At 45.3% G+C, this 10,117-nt stretch overlaps 1 protein-coding gene across 1 annotated transcript in view; it reads left to right on the top strand.

Annotated features, from left to right (window-relative positions):
* The first annotated feature begins 974 nt into the window (after positions 1-974).
* The window catches only part of LOC138976713 (fatty acid-binding protein, heart-like), a 48,798-nt gene continuing 39,655 nt past the window's right edge, over positions 975-10,117 (top strand). The window contains exon 1 of the mRNA XM_070349585.1: positions 975-1,551. Coding sequence (XP_070205686.1) covers positions 1,479-1,551 — 73 coding nt within the window. The 5' untranslated portion in view covers positions 975-1,478. The remainder of the gene's footprint in view (positions 1,552-10,117) is intronic.

The raw sequence follows: 10,117 nt of genomic DNA, 5'->3' as shown, positions 1-10,117 counted from the left end.
ACACAGATACCTCGGGCATGACTGATAACAAGCAATAGTTTGGTACTTGGCGGAGCCACATCAGACGAGTGTTTCTTAAAGGCTTGTGGCTAGCCGCTCGCAAAGCTAGGAAGCGAGAGTGTATATGAAACGGTTTGATGGCTAGCTACGCAAGATACCGAAAAGTTGGTAGTCGGTAAACCGCCATGGACAGCCAATCGGATTGGAAAGCGCGCGGCCTCCATTTTTTTTCTAGCGTAGCAGGCATCTCCAAGGCATGCTCGCCTACGCTAACCAAATCCTAGCGTTCCTGGCGGCGAGAATTGCCCAAGAAACGGCACTTCCTCACCCCACTCGTTTCACTCGCCAATTCTCGCGTTAAAGAAACGGGGGACAGTTTATACCTTACGTCCCGTGGGCCGGTGTAACCATCTCATTTTTCGCTTGTGTCCAGCTTTCGCATTTGATATTGCCTGCCCGTCAAATTAAAGGGCAAAACTTCAATCATTTGTCAGTATCTTGCAAGTGAAGGAAATTTGTTGTGAAATTCGATCGATTATACCAAAAAATTCCATTCCTTCGTTGAAAACTCCGTACACCGAGTGGTTTATGTATACGACCCTAGAATTAAGAAGGGAAAGTTTTTTTGCGATGAAATTAAAATTCCTTTTTATTTTGTGAATGAATTTGATCCCATGAGTGTAAAGTACCAAAGGTCGATCACCAGTTCTTTGGATGGGAGGAGGAGGTGGGGGTGGCGGAAGCCCCGTCTCTTCATCTGTCTCTGTGTCTCTGTCTCACTCTCTCCCACATGCACACACGCACATACACACACGCACACACAGACACAGACACACACATAATCTTTCTCTTACCTCCTCCTCTCTCTCTCCCTCTCTCTCTTTCTCTCCAGCAGAAGGTCACCTCACCGCACGCGCAACCCTCGGCACGGGGCATGCGCAGAGGAGCGCCTATCTGCCGGCCTTGTGACGTGCGTATAATTATTCAGAGAAAATGAATGGAAGTCCGTGTTTAAAAGGATGTTAGCACATGCTGTGGTCTCACTCAGTCTGCTGTAAACGCCTGCATCTGCGGAACGGGAGCGTCTATCTCTTGTGCAATCACTTTTGATAAGACTTTGGATTTTTCTCCTCTTGCTCACTGACGTTATAGTCTTATCAGTTTTCTTCCAGTTGTCGCCTGCCAACAGCAGGCAGGGTTGATATCTGTAGTAAAGTTCTCTGATCTGAACGTTGAAAGTCCTTAGTGCTTGACTATTATTGAGTGAAAAGCCATTGTTTTAAAATTGCAAAAAAAAGTCTATCTAGGAAACAATTCAAAACCAGACACACTTTTGTGATCACATAAAGTTATTCAATAGAAACCTGATCACCTGTTTGGTGCTTTCGGATTGAAAAAACTACAACAAACAAACAGAGAAGGAATTTTCAACGAGGTGTTCTTTTTTCCGTGGAAAACTAAAAAGAAAAGTGAAAAAGATGGCGGACGGTCTGATCGGAAAGTGGCAGTCAGTTGATTATGAAAACATCGATCCTTTCTGGGACGTGATGGGTAAGTAACGCAAACACTTTTCATTTCTTCAATTCATGTACATGTATTCATTTTTACCAACAAAATGTAGCGTAAAGTTTTCGTTGCTTCTTTCTCTCCCCCTTTCTTCTAATATCTTCAGTTTTCGTCGTTCTCGTTCCTTCTTTCAGCGTACTTTTAATTTTATTTCCCAGTTTTCCGTTTCTTCAAATCCTTATCAATGTATCTCTTCCTCGTTCTCTCCCCCCCCCCTTCATTTCTTCCATACTGAAAGTTTTCTCGTATGTTTGCTCTTCTTGCGGGTTTTGTCTGTGAATTTGCATTTCATTATACATCATAGTTGCGCTTTGGTTTATTTTAGACCTTTGTTTTTACACACAGACGGGAGTGGAATCATTGATTGCATTTTTTTTCTTTTTGACCCTCAGTTACAATATGACTCGCTATGAATATGATACTGTGAGCGAAGCTGAACAGTTTAAACGTAAACAGAATGGGTTATAAATAATAATAATATCATTCTTTCGTTTAGCATGGACAATCTTCGAAAATTTACAATATTTTCAATCAATTATAATTTAGCATTTGCACACTTTCTCTCTCCTCTCTCCCCATCCTCTCTCTCCCTCCCCTCCCCTCTCTCCCTCTCTCCCTCTCTCTATCTCTAATCGTCCTCTCTCTCTCTCCCCCCCCCTCTCCCCTTCTCTGTCTCTCTCACCCTCCCTGCCACTCTCTCTCTCTCTCTCTCTCTCTGATACTGTGAGCGATGCAATCATTGATTGTATATCTGTTTAATTAGTTAAGCATTACTGACCTTGGATGAGATTTAACTTTCCCATTTGGTTTTATGTTTCACGTAAGAAACGTTTCCTGTGCGTTTACAGCGTGTAAAGGCATCAGTGGAACTTCAGGGTCCGAAGACCAAGACAATTGCCAAGATGTGCATGTTCTTGCTGTCGGAAGGCACATTCCCCGCCAACAGATTATCCCTGGAGCGGTAATGTCAACGTAAAGCCGATTTTTGTAAGTTCTCTGAGCCCCTCGACGTGTTGGGTCCTTTGGGGTGGTCGTTGTGGGCAGGTGGTCGTTATCGAAACGTAGTCGCCAAGGCAGGTTCGACCCAGCCATGGGAATTGTCCGCGAAATCGCAATTTCCGCGAAAAGGAAATTACGTTTCAGCAAAAATGTAAAATTGTCCGCAGCAAAGAAAATGTAAATTAAATGATATGTATACTATTGTCTCTCTAGCCATTCTTTGCTTACACGAGAACTATCAAAATATTGGTCTAAGATGCTAAAATTCGTTTTCCTTCCAACGGGCTCTACCCCTGTACCCTGACGGGGCCTGGGCGGCCTCTGGACCTAGGCCTATTTTCAGAGTTTTTTCTACTTTGGAATTCCCATGCCTGCGACCTCACGGGCCATCAACATTCGACGTTGGAGACGGAGGTAGAACTACTATACTCGGAAGAGGCCGGGCGGATAACGTTCATACTTTGCGTTTCCCTTTCTCACTTTTAACGACACTTCAGTGACAGACTGCATGCAAGCGTGAGTCACATTGTCGTGTTTCATGTTGACAGTTTGACAATAAAAAGTCGATAACATACCCCATTAAAGAGACCGGATTACATACCCCATTAAAGAGACCGGATAACATACCCCATTAAAGAGACCGGATTACATACCCCATTAAAGAGACCGGATAACATACCCCATTAAAGAGACCGGATTACATACCCCATTAAAGAGACCGGATTACATACCCCATTAAAGAGACCGGATTACATACCCCATTAAAGAGACCGGATTACATACCCCATTAAAGAGACCGGATTACATACCCCATTAAAGAGACCGGATTACATACCCCATTAAAGAGACCGGATTACATACCCCATTAAAGAGACCGGATTACATACCCCATTAAAGAGACCGGATTACATACCCCATTAAAGAGACCGGATAACATACCCCATTAAAGAGACCGGATTACATACCCCATTAAAGAGACCGGATAACATACCCCATTAAAGAGACCGGATAACATACCCCATTAAAGAGACCGGATTACATACCCTATTAAAGAGACCGGATTACATACGCAGTCGGATATGACTTATATCGCCGCATGTCCAACACATTCAGGTCACAGACTGCCTATTTGTACAGCCTCGTGAGGGGGTTGGGGCGGGTGGAGGTATGGGGGGAGGGGTGGGGTAGGTTGGGTTGGCGGATGTAGGGAGGATAGGGACAGTGAATGGAGAGGGGGGCGAGTGTTGCCAAGTTAGTGATGGCGTCTAGTTTATTGCAGTCTCGCTGTGTGAAAGAAGGATATATTTTAGATGCCTTAAATGCACCTACAGACATGAGACCAAGGGTAGGGCGGATGGTGGCGAGAGAGGTGAAGGGACGGGGAATGTTTACAGTGCCGGGTGCCGGGCTGTGAGCAGTGCCCGCCAATGTTTAGCTCAGGCACCGTCCCGGTAGTCGCGCCTTAGTTCTATGCAGGAAAATGCAGCGCGCTATCCTGGCTATCTGGCCAACTGTCGTCCTCATCTCTAAGGCAGACAGACACCCGCCTTCAGGCTCAGGCATTTTCAAATGCTCGACTCAAGACTACCTTCCTTCACTTGTGACCAATCACGTGCACCGTCACGGATCTGTGGTGGTGTTTGCCGGGAAAAGACCATCCTTTCACCTGGTGACATACCAAACTCTACATCCTGGCTGCTTCCTGTACAGTCACGTGGGCATTTTGTGGTCAATTTCTTTTGCAGATTAACACTGGTGTCATTAAGGAAATCTATTCGTGAAAAATAACCTGCACAAAAAGAAGCTTGTTAAAAATAATTTTTAAATATTTTTTTTTATATATATATTTTGTGTGTGTGTGTGTGTGTGTGTGTGTGTGTGTGTGTATGTGTATGTGTGTGTGTGTGTGTGTGTGTGCGTATGTGGTCCAGTAAGTGTTTTTAACCCATGTAAAATCCTGGTTAGGCCTGTGATGCTTGACAGCATGTTTGCTCACAATTCACATCAGAAAGAATGATGGTACCTTTAAGGTTGAACGATGGGTGAGATTGCATTGTATGGTTGTTGCAGTCTCCTTGCATGACAGGGAGGATGTGTTTAGACGCCTTGATCCTTTCAGCCGCACAGGCGCTACACGCTCTGCTGGTTCCGTCGATCCCAGACTTGGAGGAACACTGCGTACCACCCTTTGCTGGTTCCGTCGATCACTTGGTGGAACACTGCGTACCACGCTCTGCTGGTTCCGTCGATCCCAGACTTGGTGGAACACTGCGTACCACCCTTTGCTGGTTCCGTCGATCCCAGACTTGGTGGAACACTGCGTACCACGCTCTGCTGGTTCCGTCGATCCCAGACTTGGAGGAACACTGCGTACCACCCTTTGCTGGTTCCGTCGATCCCAGACTTGGTGGATCACTGCGTACCACGCTTTGCTGGTTCCGTCGATCCCAGACTTGGTGGAACACTGCGCCGTACCACGCTCTGCTGGTTCCGTCGATCCCAGACTTGGTGGAACACTGCGTACCACGCTCTGCTGGGTCCGTCGATCCCAGACTTGGTGGATCACTGCGTACCACCCTTTGCTGGTTCCGTCGATCCCAGACTTGGTGGATCACTGCGTACCACCCTTTGCTGGTTCCGTCGATCCCAGACTTGGTGGATCACTGCGTACCACGCTTTGCTGGTTCCGTCGATCCCAGACTTGGTGGATCACTGCGTACCACGCTTTGCTGGTTCCGTCGATCCCAGACTTGGTGGAACACTGCGTACCACGCTCTGCTGGTTCCGTCGATCCCAGACTTGGTGGAACACTGCGTACCACCCTTTGCTGGTTCCGTCGATCCCAGACTTGGTGGAACACTGCGTACCACGCTTTGCTGGTTCCGTCGATCCCAGACTTGGAGGAACACTGCGTACCACCCTTTGCTGGTTCCGTCGATCCCAGACTTGGTGGATCACTGCGTACCACGCTTTGCTGGTTCCGTCGATCCCAGACTTGGTGGATCACTGCGTACCACCCTTTGCTGGTTCCGTCGATCCCAGACTTGGTGGATCACTGCGTACCACGCTTTGCTGGTTCCGTCGATCCCAGACTTGGTGGATCACTGCGTACCACGCTTTGCTGGTTCCGTCGATCCCAGACTTGGTGGAACACTGCGTACCACGCTCTGCTGGTTCCGTCGATCCCAGACTTGGTGGAACACTGCGTACCACCCTTTGCTGGTTCCGTCGATCCCAGACTTGGTGGAACACTGCGTACCACGCTTTGCTGGTTCCGTCGATCCCAGACTTGGTGGAACACTGCGTACCACCCTTTGCTGGTTCCGTCGATCCCAGACTTGGTGGATCACTGCGTACCACGTTTTGCTGGTTCCGTCGATCCCAGACTTGGTGGATCACTGCGTACCACGCTTTGCTGGTTCCGTCGATCCCCGACTTGGTGGATCACTGCGTACCACGCTTTGCTGGTTCCGTCGATCCCAGACTTGGTGGAACACTGCGTACCACCCTTTGCTGGTTCCGTCGATCCCAGACTTGGTGGATCACTGCGTACCACCCTTTGCTGGTTCCGTCGATCCCAGACTTGGTGGATCACTGCGTACCACGCTTTGCTGGTTCCGTCGATCCCAGACTTGGTGGATCACTGCGTACCACGCTTTGCTGGTTCCGTCGATCCCAGACTTGGTGGATCACTGCGTACCACGCTTTGCTGGTTCCGTCGATCCCAGACTTGGTGGAACACTGCGTACCACCCTTTGCTGGTTCCGTCGATCCCAGACTTGGTGGATCACTGCGTACCACGCTTTGCTGGTTCCGTCGATCCCAGACTTGGTGGATCACTGCGTACCACGCTTTGCTGGTTCCGTCGATCCCAGACTTGGTGGATCACTGCGTACCACGCTCTGCTTTGTTCACATGCAAGACACGATACTAGGATAGTGACGGCGATCGTATGGTAACGCAGCAAGTAGTACAATAGTGGTCCTTTTAACACAGAAAAGGTATATCGTTATATTATCTTCAATTGTAATTTTATTCAACAGTGACTGTGGTATTATCACGTGACTTCCTGCAGCGTCGGCATTCGGCGGAAAGCTAAAACTCTTGTCGTCATTTTAGCATTTTTTAATTTATTGTTTGTACCACGGGGGAAAGGTGTCGCTAAAGTCTTGCAATTTTCAAAAATTAAAAAAAAAAAGTGCCAAAACCTATATCGCCATGTATGCAAATTTATAGAAGAAATAAATCTTAGCGACATCTGTGTTCATCACAATCTTCAGAACGAGGAAAGAATTCAATGTGAATTTTATTTTATCAAGCAAAAGAACTCAACTGCAACGGTACTGTTTTTTGTATATTTCAAGTGCCTAAAAGGCATAAATGTCTACAAAGACCCTTTTCAGAAAGAATAAAGTGTTCCCATGTGACTGTTAGTTCAGCATCAAGCAAAAAACTAGACCTTGTTATTACTGTTTCCAGTCTCCTGAACGCATCACGTCAGCGTGTGTTCTTTATTGCAATAAGGGAACTAGCTCAATCATTCGCACGATTTACGAAGTTTCACGTCTTGTTTGATTACTGGCAACGGACTGCCTGCATCTTTCTGTCATGCCTCGTACATTGCTTTTCTCCTGATTAATATTGGCAAGAAGTGTCTGATCCACCATTGCCAAGAGTTTAACCCCTTCACTGCCACAGTGTAACAGCATTATCCGAACGGTCTATGGGAAAGAACTGTGTTTAGGACCCCTACAAGTACTTGGACAGTGGTTACCTCCCATTTAGTTTTCAGAAATGTCCTGAAATGTTGTTGACACAAATCCTACGTATGAGATACGGTTATGGGCGTAGGACAAACCGAAAATGACCACGTATTACATACGGGGTGGGCAGTGAAGGGGTTAAAGAAGAGACAGAAAGACGATGAAAGACAAAGAAAGAAAAAAAGAAGGCTTTCCGTCGGTCCGCACGTAGAGAAGATGAACAGTTTAACACTTGTGCGCCATTGATACAATTGATTGCATGTAGGCCTAGCCTTGTTATCCGTAAATCTTTGAATAAAATTGTTTAGATAAACAGATCGAAAGAATAGGTACACAGATCAGCTTCCGTTTTCCCAGTAGACCTATCAAGTCACGTCTAGTTTGAATCAGAAGTTGCCGAGAAACAGTAGAAACAAGAAATTCCTCCGAGGTAGGAAAAACACCCCCGTTGGTCAAAGGGAAATAACCTTCTCAGTTGGTGGCAGTGACTGAGTGAGAATGGTTATTTCCCTTTGACCATTAAGATGTCCCTCTATAAGTCCTTGTATAATTTTAATCCACCAATAACTCCCTAACCGTGTGTTTGACTGGTCCCAATTTTTGTAAGGACCGTCTCAGGAATGTATAGAACCTGTTCACCAAGTTTGGTGACGATCGGTCCGTTCATTCTTGAGATCTATATGCGAACACAAACACACAAACAAACAAACAAACAAACAAACACATCGACCGAAACCTATACACACCCCTATACCGGGGGTGTGATAATTGACACAATGGAAAACAAAAACCACATACGAACGAAACACTCACACACACACAAACAAGTTTGCATTGGACCTTACCTACACGAATTATATCACTGTCGTATAAAATCCCAGTTTTGGTTTCACCAACAAACCAGTTCTTGTTTGGACGAAACGTTGCCGGTGGCAGTAACGTTATAAATGTTCAACGGAAGTAAAACACTTTGCAGCCGATTTTATAAGTGCAAGATGATTGACAGTGTTACCGGTAAATCAATGTTCATTTCCACAGACTAATGATTTCTCGCTTAGACTAACATTTGCCCATAGAATTAACGGTGGAATTGACTGACAGGAGTAGAAAGCTTCGCCCCCGATTCCACGTGCAAGAAGATTGACCCTTTTACCAGCAAATCAATTTTCTTTTTCACTGACAAATGCTTTCTCGTTTGAACAAAACAGTGCTAAATGACAATGCTAGTGGTTGACAGGAGTAAAAAGCTTTGAACGGAATTCACGTGCAAAATTATTAAAGTTACAATCGTTCCCGTGTAACGCATCATGAACCATCCTGAACTCAGGTCAAAATGAGTTCGGCTCATTTTCTCCCTGACAGGATGCCTTGAGTTTCCTTGTCTGGCATGCAAGGAAACCCATTTTTTTATTTAGAGCTTTTTGTAATGTATTATTGATATAAGCAGATTCGCGATCGTCGATAATGATTTTTCATGGTGTTTTGTAATTTTTAAATTACAAAGAAATTGATGTGTAAGACAGTTTCAAGTTTTTTCGCGGCTGTATTTACTGTGCAAACAACTCTAAATATGGCAAAAGTGTCACGTGATAATCAACCGTTTGGTTTCGGCGCTGACTGGAGCAGACGATTTTTTCTGTAACCAGTTGACAGTGATGAAACCATATATTACGGTCTCCTTCCGGCAGCTGTCCCAAAATTTCGACCTTAGAACGATGTCTTTATCATGACTGGCTGTGAAGAACAGAACGGAGATCACTGTCGAAGTCGGCCAATCTGCAATCATTTTCGTCTCGCGAGCACTGATCTAAATTTGAGATCAGTGTTCTCAAATTTAGATCAGTGCTCGCGAAAAACATATGGGAGATAACTCTGTATTTTCGTTTTGATAGATTCGCGTAGGACTGTAGCGTCCGGTCAGAGAGACAACTGGCAATAGCCGTGAAGCGATGCTTATCAGAATGATCATGAACATCATCACAGACATCTCCAGGACTTTAACGTGTGATAACGTCATCATCCAAACATCATCACAGACATCTCCAGGACTTTAACGTGTGATAACGTCATCATCCAAACATCATCACAGACATCTCCAGGACTTTAACGTGTGATAACGTCCTCATCCAAACATCATCACAGACATCTCCAAGACTTTAACGTGTGACAACGTCATCATCCAAACATCATCACAGACCTGTCCAGAACTTTAACCTTCGCCGTAGGTCGCTAAAAACATTCTTTGCAGCACGTCGTGAGTACCCATGTAACCATACTTCTCAAAGAAGGAAAAACATGCACGGGTAAACAAAACAAGAACAAGAAGGAAAAAAAATACAGAAATCAGGCTTTTCATTGAATTAGATTATCAAACTAAATATATTTCAGATTTTGTACTTACATTTACCTTTTACGTGTTGTGTAATTACGCACCAAGTTAATTCTTACCTGAAATAAACAGGAACCATAACTCAGCTTTTATTTTGACATCGAACCCACAATTATCTCCCTTACAATCGCGATTTTGTCTGAAAACTTCTGTGTACACATCGAAGGCCCAATCAGGGTTTCAATCTACAAATCCACTACTCGATCAATGTGTATGGTTGAAAATAACACAACCCCGAACTGGCCCCTTGATTTGATCGCAGTCGCAACACCCCCACCCCCCCCCCCCCCCCCCAATCGCAATAATGCCAGAAAACTGGATGCACAGCGACGTATTATGTACATGTACATGTAGAACACAACTTTATCCAATGCACACGATACAAAAAGAACAGGATGTA

This window comes from Littorina saxatilis, linkage group LG9 (assembly GCF_037325665.1).
Source record: "Littorina saxatilis isolate snail1 linkage group LG9, US_GU_Lsax_2.0, whole genome shotgun sequence".
In the NCBI taxonomy this organism is placed as follows: domain Eukaryota; kingdom Metazoa; phylum Mollusca; class Gastropoda; order Littorinimorpha; family Littorinidae; genus Littorina; species Littorina saxatilis.
The sequence above is the reverse complement of the archived record's forward strand: the minus strand, read 5'-3'. Positions and strand labels throughout refer to the sequence as shown.